The 22,743-nt window shown below is 41.6% G+C and overlaps 1 protein-coding gene across 1 annotated transcript in view; it reads left to right on the forward strand.

The window, feature by feature from the left end:
* Window positions 1-18,441: 18,441 nt before the first annotated feature.
* The window catches only part of MB21D2 (Mab-21 domain containing 2), a 109,463-nt gene continuing 105,161 nt past the window's right edge, over window positions 18,442-22,743 (forward strand). The window contains exon 1 of the mRNA XM_012780239.3: window positions 18,442-19,067. Coding sequence (XP_012635693.1) covers window positions 18,857-19,067 — 211 coding nt within the window. The 5' untranslated portion in view covers window positions 18,442-18,856. The remainder of the gene's footprint in view (window positions 19,068-22,743) is intronic.

The raw sequence follows: 22,743 nt of genomic DNA on the forward strand, positions 1-22,743 counted from the left end.
GTGATGACCCCCATTTACCTAGAGACTAAGGGCCACACTTCCTTAGATAAACATTCACAGACTTTACCATGTGATTCCAACACACTTTTCTGGTCCTACTGTCATGAATCCCTCCACACACACACACACACACACACACACACACACCAGATTGTCCTTTGACTCCATGGCCTGCCCTTTTCCTCCTCTGTCATTGTTTTTCCCTCTGTCTGAACAGCTATTCTCTGACATGGCTTGTATTAGTCCCATGTCTCTTGAAAAGCCATCTCTTTTCCAAAGTCTTTTCCAAAGTCTACCAAGATCCCCTATTCCACACCCAGCCAAACTCCCATAATATTTTGTGTTTCACTCTATACTTTTCTCCCTGAAATCATTAATATTTGTGCTCATGCAATGTCTCTTTTGATTAAAAAATGGACTCTTAAAAGCAATATTCCTTTCTCATTCTTTTAGTTTCTGGTTCTTAGGAGAAGATGTTTGATACATATTTCAAAGAGGAAGGAAGGAAGGAAGGAAGGAAGGAAGGAAGGAAGGAAGGAAGGAAGGAAGGAAGGAAGGATTCTAAGGAGTGATTTTCAGAAGGTGCTTCAAGGGGTGTGCATATATTTTGTATTTCATCAATAGTCAAGCTAATAAAAAATAAAAATGTTATCTTTGCCCCTAATTTCTATAAAAATAGTTCAAATCTTTACAATAAACAAATATTATAATTTGGATTTACCAAATGTATATTAACAACATGTATTTCTATCTTATAAGTAGGCTCTGGGTAAAATTTTGTTGCTTTGAAAAAATTATGGAAACCACTGTAGCAATGAGGTCACACATTGCCCCTGGCAGATGAAGTATTTGCATTTCCTTTTAGACTCTGCTAATCCCAGGAGATATAGTGATGGTTGGGAGTTTTCACTCTTGAGTGAGATTAAAGGAAGGAGATGCTGTAAGGCCAAGAAGAAGAGCAAAAAGGTAATGGACTTCAGGGGTACAAAGACTCTGACAACTCTGTCATGTAAACTATGTGATTTGGGATAAATTACTGAACTTCTCAAAATTGGGGGTTTTTTTCTTGTTAAAATAGAGATTAGCTCTAACTCATAGGATTGTTGAGAGGATTAAATAATATTCCTAAAATGAATATCATATGAGACACTTAATAAATAACATCGACCTCAATTAAAAAGGGTTAGTTCTGGTGAGAGGTACCATTTTTTTTGACTCGTCTTGTGAATTGCAGCGATAATTCTAATAGAAGCTGAGAAAGTGGATGAGTAGGGCCTCAACCTCTAAATTGCCCCAAGGGAGAGTTAGCTAATGAAAAGCCACAGAGTGAATTATCTGCTGAATGTACTCTTTTGCTGAAGTACAAAATTACTTTTGTATAGATATCCACTTTGCTAATTATCTTTTAAAAATCTAAAGAGAGTTCTTTCTAAAGTCATGGTAGTGACCAAGATGTATTAAAGGAAAAGCAACTGATTTTACTCAAGAATCAAGAAAAATGCATTCGGAAATAAAATAAGTACCTGAATACATAGTGTTTGACATGGCTCTGGAGTAGTTCAAATATTTTCTTGCCTGTGAGCCCCCTCCTCCAAGATTTGGGTAAAAAACAAAACAAAACAAAAAAAATTTGAGAAATGACTCTGAGAAACAGAAAAATTCACTTCCTGGATTAAATTGGATCTTTAAAAGAAAGCCAGTGACAGATTTCTTATCAGTGGGGTTTAAAACCATCTTTTTCTTCTTTCACAAGACTCCCCTTCTCAGTTCTTTTCTGGGCACTGGTGCACAGTGGTTTCAGGAGTGTAGGAGGATGCTCCACAGTTGTCCACAAAGGGCTCCTTCTAGGTATGACTCATTAGTGCTAAAGGCTTCTGTCACACGACTGGCAACATCCATATGCCTGTGGGTGTACTTTTGCTTTTGTGACCCAGAGTGTCTAGGGAGAGTTATTCATGCCCTTACAGCACTCATCAGGAGCCCTCTCCCCCTGTGTGTACCTTTCTAAAATTAAGTTCTGGGGCCATATCTCAGACCTAATATCTTTTTATCTTCATTACCTTATACCCAAAGAATTTAACCTACTGTCTTTTTCCCTTCTAAACGTCAACCCTACTTCCCACTCTATCCCTGTACAAGCCACCAGGGATCTAATTTTGAGACTTCTACCAATCAGAATAAAGAAGAGACATTATTAGCTGAGAGAAGTTATGTGGGAAAGATGGAAAGTTTCTAGCATCTTTACAAAGTAACTAGAGCCAGAGCCCAGACAGAGCTGGTGTTTCCATTGACATTAGAGATATCTCAAATAAAAGTTTGAAAAGCAGCACTTTGCACAATATAATTTATTCAACGATATTTGAAACATTCATTGATGTTGGGGATAATTGGCTCCAACTCAGAAATGACTATCTTTTGAAATGACTACCACTGGATTCTGAGAGCAAAGGGGAAAGTGATTGGTTTCACTTTTTCTAATTCTCTCAAAAGCATCAGTTACTTTAGAGTCCTTCAATTTCCTACCCTACACCAAACTTTTTTTCTTTTATCTGTCACAGCTCTTGGTCCTGTGGATCTATTCAGCTTCTCTGCTTATTTTCTCCATTACCCAGAGCCTAAAAATTGAAACAACATACAAGAATCCACTGCATCATTTCCCCATATTTCTCCAGGTGGGTTTCTCTACTCTCACCTGTTAGTGAGGCAAAGACAGGGGACTGAGGGGAGAAGCTGCACTGGTAAAAACAAAATGTCTATTAAAACTTGACAGAGCAAAGTAAAGGAAATCTGGAAAACTCTTACATATGAGTAAATTCTGTCTCATTTGCATTTGCATTAAATTTTTAGCCATATGATCAGGAACCTGTTACATCCTCTGTCCGTCTCATTTCTCTTATGTGTAAAGAGTAGACATTTAACTGGATAAGATAATGGTCTAGCTCTGGCACTCTAAGATTCTACAACTTACAAGCAATCCTTCATGTTAGCAAAGCTAAGAACAATGTAAAAAAATTCAACTGGGCCCATCATCAACAAAGAACCTCAGCCATCTTCTTTGATTGTGGAGCCAACACTGTTTTTTCATATTCTACTGGATATTTGCTTTATGAGTGCTAGGTTTCAAGCTAATTTGCAAAGATTATTAATCCACAATGTCCAGTAAATGCAAAAGCAAGGAAAGCATTGAAAGTGCTAATAAAAAGAGGCATATGATAATGTTGTAAACAGGATAGGGTATATTTAAAATTGTAAAGTGGCATGATTCACTAGACTGCAGGAAAATTTCTGAAGACAAAGAGCTATTCATGAAGCAGGTGCAAGGGTCTGTCTATACCTTTGCAATAAGCAGTAATCATTAAGAGCAAAAATAAACAAGTGATTGATGAACCAGAATACCATTTGAGTGTGTGACTGTAGCATTAGCAGCAGTATCTTTATTCAGGAGAAGGCTATGAGTTTGTTAAACAATTAAAAGTGAAGCATGGGCCAGGCATGGTGGCTCACGCCTGTAATCCTAGTAATTTGGGAAGCCAAGGCAGGAGGATTGCTTGAGGCCAGGAGTTCGAGACCATCCTGAGTAAGAGCGAGACCCCGTGTCTACAAAAAATAGAAAAATTAGCCCAGCGTAATGTCATACACCTTTAGTCCCAGCAACTTGGGAGACTGAGGCAGGGGGATCACTTAAGCCCAGGGGCTTGAGGTTGCAGTGAGTTATGAAATTAGTAAGAAATTAGATGCCACTGCACTCTAGCCCTGGTGACAGAGAGACATCTTGTCTCAAAAAGAGTTGATGAATTTTATTGGGTGTAAATTATACCTCAATAAAGTTTATATAAAAAAAGCGAATCATGGTAACCTTGTTGATGAAACCTGTTTAAAATCTCAGTGGAGAGGGAGTGAGTACAGGCACAGTAATTACGAATGTTCTCCATAATACTTAGGGGAATTATCAAGGAGAGAGGTGCCTGAATGGATTTCTAGCATACAAAATAAATTGGTTGTTTTGGGGAAAGATAGCAGAGCAAAGGGATAGCTGTAAGGAGGAGACCTGAATACTTGGTTTTAAAGCTTTGAAGGTCAGCGACACCATTTTATGTGATAGAAATAAGTGTGTGGGTGATGTGATTAAACCTGTCTGTATTTGTTAAGGTGAGACTCTATTTCCCATTGGCTTAACACAAGGTTTACATCTCACTCCTGTAGAAATTCAATGTGGATAAAGCTTCTTGGATGACATTTCATATGGTTATTCGGGGAGCCAAGGACTCTCTGTCTTGTGGCTCAGTCCTCCTGCAGGTCCTGGGAGTCCTCTCCACTCGCCTGACAGAGAGAGTGGCTGTGGGGAAGGCACACCCACATCTTCGCTATTCTACCCAGAAGCAGAAATGACTGATTCACACCACTTCCTCGCACATCCATCAACAAGAATTAGCCATATGACTCCCCCCGCCCCAGATGCAAAGGAGAAGGAACAAAAAATATGGTCCCTGGCTGGTCATCACTTCCTTGCAACAACAACCCCACCCCCACGCTGTGAAGGAATCTTTGGTGGTCAGCTATCTACTTTGGTGGTGCACCTTCTTACTACAGTTACGAACAGAAGGATTTATAACTAACTTTTCAGAACCTAACCTGTTTGCTTGTAAAGAAATAGAGAAACTTCTGCAGTAGATACTCAAAACTAGGATCTATGACTCACAGCATTCAGTGCCTATAAAATGAATGAATATAAGCAATTATTAAAGGAATAAACTACAGTTTGGGGAAAAGAGAGGTATTCAATTTTAGGTTGCAAATGTGCTAGCATCAAGCTTAGGTAATCTATTTGCGTGTGTGTGTGTGTGTGTGTGCATGCACATGTGTGTTGTCTCAGTATCTCTTTCTTTGAGAAATTACTCCGTCCTCATTCTGTAAATATCTTACTCATTTCATGTAGTTAAGGGGGGTGGAGGAAGGACTGAGTAGAGTCACCTCCGTACCTCAGCAGTTGACCTGGTCCCGGCTGATCAAATAGCTTCACCCCACTGGCCACAGTGGGTTTTCAAGGATGAGCACACAAGCCCTAAAACTGGGCCAATCAGAGCTACCTATGTGGCCTTTTCCGAAGCCTATTTCTCTGGGCCCATGATCTCTAAAGCCCCTGGAAACAGCAGCTGCTGGCAGCCATCTTGCTAGTGCATGGAGGTAGCCTGAGAAAGAAGCCAGAGAGCTGATGATGTTATTTGAATGCCTAAACCACCATGAGCCACGTCCACTACTTGAGCTTTCTAGTTGTATGAATCAATACATTTCTTCACTTACACTTTTTTTTTCTTAATTTGATTTGAGTTGTTTCTGATAATAAAAACCTTCAAAATTAAAGGGTCCTAACTATGACACTCGATTTGGATTTTTCGTCATTTCATCATGTTACTGTTCTGCTCTAAAACCTTTAATGGGCTCATTAGTTGCCCAGAAAACCAAATTAAAGCTCCTCTGCTTCACTTTCAGAGCCCTCTACAATAAGGGTTCACCTTTCTTAATCCAAGAACATAAACCTTAGAATGTCCAGCCACTTATTTCTTATACTGACATCTGGTTTTGGTCCATTTCTGTCTTAACCTGTTTCAACTTGTAAAATTCCATATATGTTAGTACAATTCCCATGGAAATTATTACTTCTTTAAGGGTAGAGACCATGTCTTTCAGACTATGGTATTCATCATTATCATACACATCTCTACCCCTTGTGACAGTTGAATTCTTAGCATGATACAGAACCAATAAAACACTCTGCAAATACTTGTTGAATTACATTTCCACAGTGATATTTCTTTGAGAAGCAGACTTTTAATTTTGAACAGGCTACATTTTTTTTCTTTCTAGGAGGGGAAACACATCTAAGTAGACAATTTGTGGAGTAAATTTACAGCTTGCAAAAGGTGCTGAATTGACCAAACCCTTCTTGGAGGCCAGAATTAAGGTCACCTTTTTCTTTATTTCATTTTCACACCATTATCGCTCAGGTAGCAATTCAGAGGGTTTCCCGATTACTGACCTAAGTAGTAATCTCTTTTAGATGTGAAAAAGAAATCAAGTTCTTCACAGCTCAGCTATGCAGAAGCTATCAAATACCTGTTCTTCATTATTACTGGCATACGATGGTGTATGGTAATTGTCGAAAGAAAAAATGATTTCCCCTTTCCCTTGATTTTTTTCTATCTCTGGGCCTCATCAATTCCTAAGCAATATTAGGAAGACATAAAATTAAGATGTAACAATTTCTCATATCTTTGTAGCATTTTTATGGTTTTTATTCACATTTCATCTTTTCACATGCCCTCCACAATAACTTTTTAGGTAAGAAGGAAGAATAGTGTCCATTTTGCAGAAAAATAAAACTGAGGCTCAGAGAAACCAAGAGACCTAAAAGTCATACAGCTGGCAAATGACAGACCCAAGATGTCAGGCCTTCTAACACAGCCACATGACTTTTCACCCGGTCTCTTACCCACTATATCCTATGCACTGGGAGGTGACCAGGAAGGCAGCACACATAATGGTATGGTAATCAAGACTGGACTTGGATTCAAGCAGACATAGGTAAAAGTTTAGGCTTGCTATTTACTATGTGACCTAGGGCAAGTTATGTGATCAGTTAAAGCCTCAGTTTCCTACTCTGAAAATAGGAATGATAGTTCAACTTCCTAAGGAAATTGTGAAGACTGAATGCCAATGAGACTGAGATGGAAAGAGTGCTCAGCAAAAAGTATTAAAGACATAGCTATTAAAGATAAAGTTGCTGGGGAAATGGAAAAGGAGTAGTTACCACATGCCTAAAACCTGAAATGGAGATCTCCATTTAGATTGCATAGATCTCATCTATGCAGTGCACTGTGAAAGACCCACAGTGGGAAACACCCCCTCTTTGTACATAACAAGAAGAGAGAGCTGACATTCAGCCCCCACCTCCACAGGAGTCCCCTGATGAAATATCACTCTCGGATGACTATGTGAGGCAACTTGCCTAAGTAAACTCAGAGTAAGCTCTCCCAAGAAAGGCAATTGCAGCATTAGAATTCTGGAGTAAGGTGTTGGATCTCTACTAATCCCATGTCATTTGAGATTTCTTATTTTCAAAAAAATTTCTTGCTAAAGGACTTGTTGCACGCTTCCCTCATGACAGCATGTTCTCCTTTCACAATCAGGAGAAACCTGTGGCCTCTCCTACTGCACTTGGTGGTGCAGCCAAGCCCTGGAAGACAGAGACGCCTCCCTCTGCTGGCCACACCCGCCATCCCACAGTTGGCCTACATGGAGCCTTGCCAGTCTAGAAGTGACTGTTGCCTTTCCAATCCCAAGCAGGTGAAGCTTCTTTTCCACCTGCCCCAAACTTGCCTTAGGTACTTTTTGAGGCCCTGCCCCTGCCCTGATTATTGTCTCTGAGGATGTCCACTTTTCGTAGGGGAGACTCTGCTCACTATCCACACGGATGTGAGCTTGTCCTGAGGCTAGAGTAAAACATACCAAATTAAACCTTGCTACAACAAATTAATGTCCACTCTCAGGAGAAAATTTTCTTTTATGAAGGATATTAATTAGTTGGTGTGATTACCATTTATCTTCACCGAGATGACGTCTATCTCTCCATGCCTGCCCTTTTGAGGTACATGCAAGCACCCTCCTAGACACACTCCTACCCAGTTGTGACAGATGCGCTGTGGAGAGTTGAACTCTGCCCTCCAAAATCTGGTGCAGCAGTTTGTAAATCTTTGGTTTGCCCATCCCACAGGAGTGTTAAGTTGATCAGCATTAAAATGAGATAATACACAGCAAAAGCATTATGTAAATATGAAGTAACAGTGTGATTCTAAGCCTCTAGACACATTCTCCATATTTGGAAAACAATAGAAGCATGTCACCACAAGACAAATGTTCAGCTATTTATTGAGGAAGCTGAACTCTGAACCTCCATGAGTGTTGCACACATCTGTTAACATCCACTCCCTGGTGATGTCCATTTATTTAATACCTCTGATCAATAACCTCATTTCTCCCCAGTCTCTCTTTTACTAGCCTCCTTGATAGATTTAATTAAAGTAATGCACTTTATGGGGATATGAAACCAGGCCCTGGATGATGTCACTTCCTGGTTCAGGTCTTCTGCTTCCCTTTGATAGAGTGGGAGGGGCTGAGGGGAAGAAGAGGTGCAATTTGCTTTTGCTCAATTCACAATAGCATGAAGCTGAATAAAGACTGATCTGGAAAGTATCTGGAATTCTATAATTTCTATAATTATCTTAATTTTAAAAAGTGTTAAATTATCCTCAAAACCAGGCACATTCTTTCGAATGCTATAAAGCCATCAATTTTCAGAACGAACCCATGGCTAGTTAGTTCATGAGTAGAAAACATGAATTTCGGTGTAGGCAAAAGGATGACTGAGTTTAATGCAGGGATGGGAGAGGCTGATAGTGGAAAGTAAGGTTTAAGCCATGTCTATTTAATAATGATTTGTTAAACCAACAGCAATTCTTTGAAATGAGGCTGGGCTTGGGGCATGGAAACAAGATGGCTCCAAGGACCTGTATAAAAGGAATATACAAGGCACAAAACTGGAATAACAGGAGTCTTAGATGAATTTTGCTTTCTTGTGAACCCTGTGACTCCTATACATATTTTCTCTGTGCTTATTGACCACAACAATTTCATTATTGCAACAACAAGAAAAACACACAAGACCCCCCCCTAAAAAACAAAAAAACAAAAAAACAAGAAATACCCTTGACTGAATGGTAAAAGCAGTAAGTTTTTAATTTTGTGATATATAAATTCCTGAACATATATGTTTGGAGCATCTATATCTACATGTTTATTAAAAGTTAAGGCCTAATAAATTTCATTTCTTCCATTTATCAAAGAATAACATGACTTTTTGAAAGATAGTTAAACTGAAACAACAGAGATAAAGCATTCTACTTTCTCAGGGATGGCAAAACTCATTTTGAAAGGTCAGCAGTATCTAGCTTCTAAACATAAATGGCATTGATTTGTTATGTGTCATGCCCTGAAGGTTTTCTGTGTGACTTTGGAGGAATCTCTTGATGTCTCTGTTTCATTTGCAAATGGCTAACAGCTTTGGAATAAATACTTGAAGAAGCATGGAGTAATCACTGGCTAAATAAAAGAGGCTTTGATGAATGCTCTATATTCCCAGCCAAACTGAACCACTCAATGTTTCTATATACATCACACATTTTCCTGACTCCACACTTTTTCTTATGCCATTTCTCCCACAAGGAATGCTACCCACTGTCCTGTTTCCCTTGTTCTAATTTTACTCATTCTCCAAGGACAAGGTCAACTGTCTTTTGTGTTTTCAGCTTTTCTTGTTTCTTTACCTGGAAGTACTGTTCCTTCTTCCAAACCAGCAAAGCTAGCATTGTTTGCTACCTCTTATGGATTTATAGAGTAATATTTTTATGTACATATTTAATTAAATGAATTATGACTTTCCTTTGGAGGTCAGGGATTGTGCATAGTTTTTCTCATAATTTGGCATGTGAGAAGCATCTAATAAATGGGTAGATGGTGTCTCAGTTAGTTTTATGTGTCAACTGGGCTAGGCTATAGTACCCAGTTATTTAATCAAACACTAATCTAGGTGTTGCTGTGTAAGTGATTTGTAGATGTGGTTAACATCTACATTCAGTTGACCTTAAGCAAAAGAGATGACCCTAGATAATGTACATAATCCTTGTGCCATGAGTTGAAAGACCTTAAAAACAAAAACTGAGGCTTATAGCAGAAGAAATTCTGCAGCATCAACTCGTGCTTGAGTTTCCAGCCTGTTGGCCTGCCCTATAGATTTCAGATTTTCCTACTACAGATTTTGAACTTGTCATTCCTCACAATTGAATAAATTAATTCCTTAAAATAAATCTTTATTTTGCTTTACTCACTGATATATCCTCAGTGTCTAGAACAGTGCCTGACACAAAGAGTCAATCAATATTTGTTGAATGAATGAAGGAATAAAAAGATAACTTTATAAAAAATAATCATATTTACTAGGTTTGGGGCATTTGCTAGGCTAATTAATAAGTTTTACCAAATTTGGCTATTCATATGTTTGCAACATATAGCTATTGACTGCCACATATAGCATTTGATTGATTGATGCTTGGTGCATAGGCCCTCACCTTTGACACTTGTGTTGATAGATATGGCAGAAAAAAACCCAGTACTGCCATTCTGTGTGTGCCCTAGGCAAGTCACTTCTGATCTCTTCCCCTCATCTTGTTCATCTGTAATGATTAAGATTTTCATGTGATAGAATTTGAAACACTTTCTCACCCTTCTTTAATATCTGTGATTTTTTATGCATGGCTATATTTTTAATTTTGCATCTAATTTTGTCATACATACTTGAATATTATTTATTGCAGGATTATTCCTATTTCTTTCATGACTAATTATGCTACCACCAATTACTACCTGAGATTTACAAAATTGCTTTTCTTCAAAATACTTAAAACTGCAGTCCAGATTTCTAGGACCAGACTTCCACATATTGGTTGTGAAGAAATAAAAAGACTCATTAAGGCTTTTTGCCAAAACCACAGCTTCTTATGCCCAAGTGTTCTCCAACCCTGGCTACAGAGCCCTATACATACATTCATCTTGCACCTGGGCTTCAGGACATCAACCTTTGCTTCTAATTTTAGAGCCAGAAAATTAGTTTGTAACTGTTTTGCAGCCTCTTGTAAATACTTCCTGGAATATTTTCTTTGGGTAGGTTTTGTGCCCTCTCATCCTGTGGGAGAAAGATTTCTAGAGTCTGATACACCTCCTGGGCCCTGGCTGGGCCCTAAGAGCCCAGAGGCCACATAACCATGCCCCAGGGCCAAGTTGCTGAGTCAATTTCAGCAGCAGGCTTTGCTTCATCCTGCACCAGCAGAGAATGAATGAGAGGCTATTAGCCAAGATGTGCCAAGGAAGGGGGTCTAAATGCATTTACAGATCCTCTTCTGCTTGGATTTCAGGCTAATTCTTTTAGAGCAAAGATCTAAAAAAATAAATTCTTAGAACATTCAACTTTGGAATATCAAGCTGTGCAAGGATATACTGGGGAAAAATAAACAAATGAAACGTGTTAAGAATTTGTATGGAGCACGAGATTGCTTTATGTGTCTTTTTGTGTTAGAGCTTACTTCTCAGAATGTCACGGGGTGGACAACACCTTATTCTATTCATTTGCACATGAGGAAAAGGCTATTCAGAGAAGAGGGGAAGTTTTTCTTCTGATGATGGAAATAACTAATGGCCAAAGCAGGATAAGAACAGAAGTCTCCTGACTTTCAGGCCACTGCATTTTTTTAAATTTATTTATTTATAATGCACATCTGCTGTACTCCTGCCCATCCCCCTCCAAAAATTATTTAAGGCAAAACTCAATAAAATGCACATATTCATATTCCAAGGGTAGTTTAAATAGACAAGAATAATCAGAAATTAAATAGAGTAAAGAGCTGTGTTTCCTTCCTTTCTATTTTTCCTGCTTTCTTTTGTCTTTCTTTCCTTTTTTTCTTTTTGGTATTAGACGATACAGAAACACTGGTGAATGCAAGGGTTTGAGAGTAGTGCTTTTTTTTTTTTCTGCTTAGAAAATACTAATAGAGAAAGCAGAATTGGACAGCTTGGCCCAGGAAGTATATTTATGGCTCTGTGTGATAATGTTGTCAGAGCTAAAGGAGCATCAGCATTTTCCTTAAATGCCCTCTGTCCATGTTTTGCAACTTGGAATTTAAAATGAGCTTTGGACCACAACTCAACATACCAGGTCTCATGCCAGAGGAAGCAGCAACTCCTTCTATTCATGTGCTACACTGAGCGTGGCTGGGGAAAAAGGAAGCCAAATTTTTCGATAAACTTGTTACAGTGCAGGGGTTTACAGAGTTTTTTAAAAACAAGGTCTAGAAAACAAAATAGGCATTACTATCATTCCCTTGTTGCTTGTATATATCTGCTCAGAGACTGGCTTCTATCATTATAAAATGAGTGTATAAGTTAGGCATTAAAGGAAGAATCTTTTACTTTTCCTGCGAACTATCCTGAATATAAAAATGAGGTGTATAATCTGTGTGTGATGTCGATGGCATGTTTTTGTAGCACAGAACTTCTTTGTAAGGGGGTGGAATGAAAGAACCTGTTACAATTGAAAAGCAAGAAAGTTGGAAACAAGGATATATATTTTTTAAGCCCAGAAAGATAAGTCACAATCCTTGATCATGAACGTTATGTAGAAATGGATATAAAACACCTTGTGTTTAGTGCAGAATATAGCTCTGTTGTGGGCTGCATCCTTGTAGGAAGCTAGTTCTTGGTTTTTCTGTTAACTGAAAATGGATCCTAGAGTCAGAGCTTCTCAGAGCTGAAAGGCACCGCTGGGATCATAGCCTAAGCTCCTTACCAACTTAGGAACCTCCTTTAGTGTAACTCTGATAGATGGGTAACACGGTTCTGAATACTTTCTGTGATGGGGACTTTACTAATTCATAAGGCAGCCTATTCTGTACAGAGCAGTGCTCATGGTGAGCAAATGCTTCCAAATCCTGAGCTAAAGCCTTTATTTTTATAGCTGCCACCCATCTTTCCTGGTTCCACCTTCTATAGCCACACAGAGGAAAAAAATTAGATTAATTTCCCTTTAGTTAATTGACCACAGCAAAACAAACCAGACGTCTCTACTTTTCCCATGACAAAGTACTAATATCAGCATATGATCCAGTACCCCAAATACATACAAGACAGGATATGGATTTGCCTGGAGAGCCTAAAACTGGGTATTTTGGCAAATTCAAGGGCTAGGGTAGACTGTAACAGTGTCAAGGGATTGGTTGGTCACAGTTTCCCCAGAACAGCTGATAGAGTTAAGTCATTCATATACAAAGAGGATTTCTAGAGTTATTTGTATTAATTACCTGCAATTACTACTTTGCCTTTACTTACCTGATGTATAGAGGTCAAGTTGAATGGGTTTTCCCCAAAAGAGGGAAGAATTGAAAACAAGGACCTGATTTTGTAAAGGTTATTTTGTCATAAATTTATTTAGCAAATGGCCAGAGCTTAGATTTTAAGGTAGAGAGAGAGGAACAAAAGGTTTTGTTTACAATAATGGAACTTAAATCAAGCTTTAGGATCAGATTGTGTATGTGAAATGCTGAATAAAGTGTACCCAATCTCTAAAATGTAAGAGATTATTGGTATTTTTCTGGATACTTAATGGCTGCTAACTACAGAGTCAGTGAAGTTTGATCAGAAGACTCAAGAAGTAAGAGATTGTTGGTATTATTGGTAAAAATGTAAGAGATTGTTGGTATTTTTCTGGATACTTAATGGTTGCTGACTACAGACCCAGTGAAGTTTGATCAGAATACCCTTCACAGCTGAGCCTGCCACCAGGTTCATTCATTTACTTTATTTGTCAAACATTTGCTGAACACCTACTATGTTCCAGATCTAGTGATACTACTGATGATACATCTGTGATCAAGATAGACACAGTTGTTTACATTTTTGTGAGGGAGACAGATAAGTTATCAGGCAGCTACAAAGAAGTATGAGAATGAGCAGTGACAGAAGTCTAAAGACAGGGAGAGCCTATGAAGGGGCCTACCTGACCTAAACTTGGGTGTCTGGGGGCGGAAGAGGTCCAGAAAAAGCTGTTTGCGAGAAAATAACATCTAAATAGAGAGCTGCAGGATGGCAATTACTGCCTGGTGACCTCACAAAAATCTCTCTCTTTCTCTGAGCCTTGGTTTCTTATCTCTAAAATGGGAATAGAAATAGTAGTCCTGACTAACCTGCTTTAGTAGGAAGTTGTAAGGAACTGATAAATGAATTTGTGATGAGTGCTTTGTTGAACTGTATTCTATTGTTGTAAGAAATTGTTAATAATTGTTATCAGATATTGTTATCTCCATTCTTAGAGTTAATTTTCTTCTTTCTCCATGTACAGATTTCTCTTCCCTGAGTACAGTGGGAGCAGAGGATAAAACCACAGAGTGGGGCGGAAAGATCTATATTGCTGTTATTTTCTTTCCAGCTAGACTATTCAGGCCCTCAGGATTATTAGGGCACGGGGTTGGGGGAGCCAGTGGGACATGGCCCTCTGAACCATGTGAACACATCAGAGCTGCTGACCTTCACAAGGGTCTCACTTTATTAGAACTGAATAGTCTGAGTGAAGAGGGTTATCCATACTGCTCTGGGGACCTCACTAATATTTCAAGGACCTAATCTTATAAAAGGTTAAAATGCTAGATTTGCCCAAGCAGGGACGTTTGTACCTTTGTTTGTGAATACCGAAGAGATTCACAAAACTCCTATCCTGATTATTCACCTGTTGCCAGGAAAAAGCAGTCATCAAGTAATTCCAAATGTCAGCAATTCCTGGTTTATTGAGATTTAACTTTCAAGTGCCATGAGTGCATTTTGCCTGAGGACTACTCATTTTTTTAAATCATGATTTCAGCCAAATTTCATGGCATTTTCCATGCCCCTTCTGGCAGTCTGGAAACACAACAAATATTTACTAAATTTGAAGTTCGTATGAAAATAGAAACAGAGCTGTTTCTACTATTTAGGCAAGTCTCCTTTTCCCTTTTGTGTTCCAGTTCTCCTGTCTGCAAAATAAAGGTGATAAGTGAGATATACTTTCCAAATTCCTTCTACTGTCAACATTCCACATGTCTGCGATGTTTGCCTCTTCTTTTTCCTGCCTACGTTTTCAAATCATAAGAAACCTGGGCCACTTCCATTTGTTAGATTTTTATTGAAAATCCAGCTGCCCAGGAAAGCCAGGTCTTGTAGCCTGGGCTATTTAAATCTCTGTCAGACCAAAGAATCTTTGTTTAAAATTATATTTTGTTAATCCATCATATGGATGTGGAGCTAGCTATTTTTAATACATGCTCTGCACAGCCCAGTTATTCATGGCTGAGAGTTTGCCACAGAACTTCAGAGCTGTATTTAACAACAAACAGCTCCAGAGAATGAAGATTTCTTTCACATGCCAGTAAAATTGGGAAGTGAGGGAGTCCAGGGGCAAGTTCAACCTCTAAGTGGGACTGCGGTTTGGAAATGCAAGAAGTTCCTCTGTTCTGCTGGATGCTACAGGAGCAAGCTAAGGAAAGCCTACCTTCATGCTTATTTAGATAGTAGACTCCATTGACCTTTCTTGAGTAATCTGTCAAAACTCTAAAAGTGTGGGGGTCCTTCTTTCCTTCCTTCCTTCCTTCCTTCCTTCCTTCCTTCCTTCCTTCCTTCCTTCCTTCCTTCCTTCCTTCCTTCCTTCCTTCCTTCGTTCCTTCCTTCCTTCCTTCCTTCCTTCCTTCCTTCCTTCCTTCCTTCCTTCCTTCCTTCCTTGTCTTGCTCTGTTGCCCAGGCTGGAGTGCAGTGGTACAATCATAGCTCACTGTAACCTTGAACTCCTGGGCTCAAGCAATCCTCCTTCCTCAACCTCACAAGTAGCTAGGACTACAGGCACACACCATCATATCATGTCCAGCTAATTTTTGTATTTATAGAGGAGTGGTCATGCTATGCTGCCCAGGCTGGTCTCAAACTCCTGGCCTCAAGCAATCCTCCCGCCTCTGCCACCTAAAGTGCTGGGATTATTGGCATAAGCTACTGAGCCTGGCCAGAAAGGTGCATTTTTATTACAAAGCTCACACACACTTTAGCATATTCTAATAATTATTCTCTCTCTCTCTCTTTCACCTCATGTTCCTCTCTGTCTCCTTTCTTTCTCTTATATCATATAACATACACAGGAAAAAAAAGGCATGAAAATAGGCACATTTAATTAGACTCAAGCAGAAATATTTATAACAACACTTAAATGACACTGAGAAACCATGGATAGCTTACATTGAGATATATAAATAGTAGCAAAAATCACCTAAATACTGACTTCTTAAACTTTGAGGGTTGGTATTTATTCATTCATTCATTCTTTCATTTGAACATATTAAGGACATTAGATGGGCTAGTAACTATATGAAAGCAGTGTTTACAAAGGTGAAAAAACACAACACATGCCCTTGAGTAGCTCAGTCTAGTAGGGCCCAGAGGTGTAAAAGTCTCCCAAGAGACCAATTCAGGGAATTATGGTTTCTGATCTTTTTCCCTATTATTCTAATTCAGCAAGGGATATTTATACAATCTTATCAGAATTTTATAAAAGCCAGAGAAGAGTATTTAGTTTATCATTTGGCTACATTCTGTAAACATACAGGCTCAGCGAGGGTCAAGGATTCATAGAATTCTCATCTGGCTGATAGAAACAAGAACAGACAATGAAGAATATCAGAGAGACCATTCATTCATTTACTCATTCAAACCCCCAAGGCCCAGAACTAAAGTGTAATCATAGTAGCTCCTGCTAACTACCTGTTGTCTCTCTATGAATATAAGCATCACGAAAAAAGGTAGAAACAAAGGAGGAGTGATGCCTCATTCATGCTTTTGGAAATTAACAACAAAAAAAAAGTGTCTTGACTTTGTTGTCTAAAGTATTTCTCACTGTACTACATAGGTTGGAGGTAAACTAGAACCATTCTGATCCATGGGATAACTGTGCCTCAGCCAGCTGTCTCATAGATACCTGCCTGGATCACAACAAAAGGGTTAAGAGATGGGAGTGGATCAATTTGTGCTGGAGTGCCAACCACTTGCGTGGCTTATACTACTGTCCAGGTAATGGTAATACCCTCTCAGGATGAGAAGTCAGGGTAGCAGAGCAGAGCTGCAAAAGCCAGAAGTAGCTTTCTCATCCGTTCACTAGCATTTATCTAGGCATGTGTCCTCCCTCTTTCATATTGAGTGGGTGAAAAAGAGAAGGACACCAAATGCAAGAAAAATTAACTGGTTATGCCAAAGTTCTTCACTCATTACTTGGTTCAATAAACATAGAGGACCTCGTGTAGGACTAAATCTTGCGGGAAATACAAAGATGAGTAACATGTAGTACTTGTCTCCAAGAATCTCATAGTCTGAAACTTCCATTAACAACAATAAAGCAAGGTCAAAATTAATCAGCGTCATACGAACGCTTCTGAAAGAGTACGGTGGAGGTTCCTGGGGGAGAATGTCCTGAAGACGCTTTAAGGTAAAGGCAGATATGGAATCAGCTTTGGTATAAAGTTGAGAAAGAAAGAAAGAGGAGAAAAATTCCCAGAGGATGTCAGTGGCCAGATGTCTGTTTTGTAAAGATCACCGTGGCAACAATGTGGAGAATAGATTGTAGAGAGGGGAAGGAATTAAGTTCATAACAACAACAATAGCAGAAGCCGATAATAACGAACTTCTATTAAGTACTTATTATGTCAGTTCTTTGTCCTAAGTGCTTGCCCTGCTTTATCTCACATAATCCTTAAAACAACCTGAGACAGGAATTATTATTATTCTCGTTTTATAGGGGAAGGCATGGCATTCCTTCCCTGGATTTCCTTCCAGGTCTAACAAAACAATTTGTATTCTTGGCCATGAGAACCCAGTAAGAAAATGAAAAGGCCTGATCTATATCAGGGACAGTGGGATAGAGAAGAGACAGATTTTGGAGAATTTGGGAGGAAGATAACCTTTGTTTCTAAGAGCCGATGGGCCTCCTAAGTGTTTGAGTCACATACCTCATAAACACTAAAATTACTTCTGAGATTCTATTCTGTCTGAAGGACTATGACTTAGATTGAATCTGCCTTGTCTTGTGAACCATGTCCTTTGGCTTCTCACTGTCCACCCAGCTCCTGGCACTCCCTCTGGCAAATACTGGGTACTCAAATTGTATCTGTTGAATGAGAGAATTTTCATCTCCTCATTCACCATTCATTGGAACCCGGGGCGATTCATTCTGTTCCCCTCCCCCACACCCACCCTTTAGTTTCCCTATCTTCACATTACAGTAGGTTAGACCTCATTAACTCATTGTATGTTAAGTTGAATAAGCAGGTAAATTAATTACCTAGGGCAAAGATAGGGGACACTTTAGCGGTTAGTGGGAGTATGTATACTAGGTGAGTTGTGCACCCTCTTTTTTGATACGATTAATCCTATCATGCTTGGAAATCTATGCCCCAAAAGGGCAGAAGATAGGTTTCATATTCCTCAAGGCAGTTTCCTTCACCATGTAAAGGTATTAGAGTTCTTGGGATAGAGAAGGAAACGCGCGCATAGAGATGTATGTGCTCGCCCAGGACACCGCCCTCAAAATCAGACAGAGAAGACTCCCTCCTCCTTGAATGCGCTAGGCAAGCCCTGCCCCGAAAGGGGGGGTGGGCGCTGAAGAAAAAAATCTGTCCACACCTCGCACGTCTTCCCGAGTACACATTGGCAAGCGGCACAGGCGCGCAGACCTCTGTCATTTATTTATTTTTCCTTCCACTGGGTGCGCTGTCCCTTTAAATGGGGACGCTGGTGCTGGCTCCGTAACACGGGAGCCGGCAGCTTGTTGATTTCTGAGCTGGTGAATTTCACATTGTTTCCACTTCACTTTCCTTGCCCTGGGGGAGGCTGCGGTCGGCTCTGCGACCGCTGCCGCCGCTGCCCGCGAGGGGAGAGCAGGGGCGCGCAGCGTCGGGACGGGCGCGGGGCCAGAGGAAAGGGTGTCGGGGCCACACGCGCACCCTCGCCGCAGTCCCGCTCCGCCCGGAGCCCGGACGCCCGGAGCGCACGGAGCGGCGGCGCGCCCGCCAGCCCGCCCACGGCCGGGGCCGCAGCCCGGGAGCCGGCGCGGGAGGAGGCCGGGGCGCGGTGGGGGGCGGGGGTGGGCGCCGCCGCCGCCGCCGCCGCGGAGCTGCTGCTCGGCGCGTTTTGCATGAAGATGGCGGCTCCCACCGCCAGCAAGGCAGCCTCCCTGGGCTGTAACAACAAGCCTGCGTTCCCGGAGCTGGATTTCAGGTCGGGAGCCCGGGTGGAGGAATTGAACAAACTCATCCAAGAATTTACGAAGCACGACCAGCGGGAATACGACGACCAGAGAGCGCTGGAGATCCACACAGCCAAGGATTTCATCTTTTCCATGCTGGGTGAGGAGGAGAGAAGGGGGAGGTGTGCGCGCGCGTGTGTGAGCGGGAGGTGGGAAGCGGAGTGGAGAACCCATTCCCCCTTTGCGAGCTCTTTCCTTCTCGGTTTCCTTCGCGGAGCCGGGTGCTTGGAGCATAAGCGGTCTCTGCGCCGCCTGTTCCCTCCCCTGTCCGCCGCGAGCCGGCCGGCCGCCCTGCCCTGCTCACTGTACTTTGCGCCGGGCTCCCCTTCCCCAGTTCGCTTGTTCTTTTGTTAATTTCCCCGCCGCCGGGGGCGGGCGGGCAGGTGAGGTGCTCGAGGTGCGGCGTTGCACCGTCGGGGGAAGCCCCTGGAAGCAGCGCTGTCCGCGTGAGACCCGGAGGCGCCTCTCCGTGAAAGGACGCGGCTCCCGGAGGCTCGGACCTGCGCCTTCCCAGAGCCGAGTCTTGGATGCGGAGAGAGCCTGGGGCTCTGGCTCCGGGCCCGAGCGACAAGTTGCTTCTCCCGTCTGGCGGCGCGGCGCTGTCATGCCAAGCCCCGGGTGGCCAAACTTGTTGGGTGTTCCGTTGTAGCCCGCTGAAGGAGTCTGGGCGCCCGGAGTTCCTGCAACTTTGGTTTGCAAATTTTCTTCCCTTTGAAGCGATCGGAAGCATTTCCGGAGCTTCTCGAGGGTTCTCGCTGAGCTCGGAATTCCTAATTCCCAGCTCGGAAATGACCGGGCACCCAGCTCTGGCTGCTAAGGAGCGTCTGCTCCCTCCTCTTTGTGTATAGTCTTAGCGCTGGCCGAGAGAGGTGGCCCGAGTTCCCGGGCCAGGGGAAGTCCGGCTTAGAAATATGCCGCCCACTCCCACATCCCTGCCGCTCACCTATGAGTCCTGAAAGAGGAAAGTAATTTGAGCCAGGCCCGAGAGACCGAGCCCACCCGTCCCCAGGTGTCTTGCCGTCGAGAGTTTTGCTACTGAGGTGTAGTGTGCGTGCCGGGTGATGGGAGCATCGGATGTAGCTTATGGCTTCGTCAGCGGAGCCCTGGCTGTCATGCAGTACGTGGCCCGTCAACATTCCGCAGAACCGGTACTCGGGTGTAGCGCAGCTCGCACGCGTGTCTCTGTGTGCGCGCTACAGAGACATCCTCAGCCAATTTTCTAGATACAGAAAAATTTGATTGGAAAAGGTCCTTTGGCCAGCGGAAGACACAGGTTTTGCCTTCTTCCTGCAGTCTATTTGTATTTCAGCCGGCTACCTGCCGCTGGTTCTGTCCTGGGATACCTTCTTCCCTCTAGGTTCCCCCACCCTCCATCCCCCGCCCCCAGCCCACGACCAAGGAGGGGGTGATACAAATTGAACGTGGTGTGTCCGCCCGTAGTATTAATGCTTTAGGAAGTTGGATGAAGCGTGTTAAAAACCTTGGCTGGTTTTAACCTTTTGTTCCACACTCTCCAAGTGTATCCTAGATTGTGTATTGGGTTGAAAAACTCTTTGTTGAGATATTCAATCATTCAGCTATTTAGATGAATTACATGTTTTTTTTTTTTTTAATATGTAAGCTGGTGGGAGCTTTCAGAGGGAAGCTTAAAATCTACACAGTTTACAAAGCTTCTAGATGTGAAAGCCACCCCAGTGATTGTCAGAAAGGTGGGGCCACACACAGAAAGCTGGGGGCAGTTATTTATGTTGTTTAATCATAGCCTTTCTCTTTGGCATAAATAATGAAAGTGTGCCATTGTGTTATTACAGCCCCCACATCAGTGCTGTTGGTTCTTGCCCTAGGTCATTCACCAGAGAAAGGTACTGGGTCACCCCAGTCAGGGTTAGAAAATGGGAGAGTATGGGGAGCTGTAAGTTTAGGTTCCTGGCTCATTAGGAACTTTTATGCTAACCCCACAGCTGATACACTGACTTAGCAAAGCCTTTATCCGAATATAAAGGAGCAAGTTATTCTAGGGTGCTTAATTTACACATGTTTAATGGCATGGGTGGCATTGTGTTGACAGGTAAACCGGATTTGCTTCTATTTCTTTTTATCCAGTTGACCTTGCAAGAGTAGGCTTTCTTGCCCCCTGGGAATTTGGTATTTCCACCTGCAGGAGAGAAAATTCAGGAGAGTGTCATTTAAGCCTTTTGCCCCTCTGGACACTAGAAGGCAAATGGTGAAATGAGCTTGTGTGGTACTGCATTCATTTGTGACTTCCTCACTTCCCTTTCTTGAGGTGCTGGCTGCTCTCGATGAGTGAAGGTTTGGCGACAGCAAGGGTCCCAGTGTGGTTTTACTTTTCCTAAAGCAGATTTTTGCTTGGCTTAAAAAACAAAATCTCTTTTTGTACACTTTGTTTCACTTGCCACAGCCTTGGTTCTTTAAGGAATATGGGAACGAGATGTCTAAATGACCCCCAGCTTGTTAGGGTATCACTTGGGTGGCACCAGGCCCTCATTTCTGGGAGTTGTAGGGAGTGAGTCCTCCTGGCTTTGTTCTGCATTTGAGCTGTACCTGAGGATTGTCAGCAGCTTAAAAACATTATTCTGTCACACGGAATGAAGTAGACAAGGAATTGGGTACAAGCCTCTTTAATGGAGTTGAGGTAATGCTGCTGCCTCTGGTTTCAGGCAGAGTTGGTTGGTGGAGGGTGGGGGCATGCCGCTGTCCTCCTGTATAAGATTATTAGTCTGGACTGAAACCCCTCCAGCTTCCCAGACCCTTTTCATTTTGTCTTGTTTGTAGGCAATTTTACACAGAAGAGCGGAGGGGTGGCAGACAGTTGTCGTAATCAATGACCTGTCAGCACCAAGACACCTCACTATCCTATCAAAGCAGAATTCTTCACAGGCTGTGGGGTTGATCTGAGCCTGCTGGTGATTACTGTGATCTGTCCTGCTGTTCTTTGCACAGAAATTCTGATGTTTTGGAGACAGGTGTTAGATTCACTCCTTATTTCTCCATACCTTGGTCTTTTAGGAGAGTGATTGCTGTTATTATCTAGTTAATATTTGAGAGCCCAAATTATGTGAGAGGCTGGCAGTGCATAATAAACACCATTTATCAAAATTCAGGGAAATTGCCAGAGTTCATTAATGTTTTAATAATATTTTGTATTTGCATAATGTCTCAGCCAGCTCTTTTGTTATCTTCATTCCCTGGTGAGGTTGGATGAAGGCTGGTTGTGTCCCCATTGAACAGATGCAGAACAGGGGGTATGCAGATGCAGAAGGAGGAGACAAGCAGTGCCCTAACCTACAGACCAAGTGGTCCGTACCATGGCATGATTATTAGAGTAGTTAATCATTTACTAATCACCTTCTCAGGGCCAAAAACTTCACCTAGCCTTTTGAGTAGGTATTGCTTTGCCATTATATATGTAAGAATATCGAAATTTATTGGGCTTAAGAAACTTGATATGGCTAAAAAATGGTAGAGATGTTACTAAAACTCAGGGCAGTCTTACTCTAAAATATGTTCCTCATCTCCTACTTGAGACTATTAGGAATAGATGCATGAAATCCAGAGGAGGGGCTTTGTTTTTAAAAATTTACTTCTTCTTTCAGGATTTTGTTTCTGATTCCAGCTAAATATTAGCATAATACAAGTAGCATCTGATTTCTGCAGCACTCTGAGTTCAATATTTTGTTCCACAGTAAGATCACCTATTAGAATTTTTGATTGAGAAAATCATGGTCATTGTAATGAAATGTTAAAATCTGCAGTGC

This window comes from Microcebus murinus, chromosome 1 (assembly GCF_040939455.1).
Source record: "Microcebus murinus isolate Inina chromosome 1, M.murinus_Inina_mat1.0, whole genome shotgun sequence".
NCBI classification, from domain to species: domain Eukaryota; kingdom Metazoa; phylum Chordata; class Mammalia; order Primates; family Cheirogaleidae; genus Microcebus; species Microcebus murinus.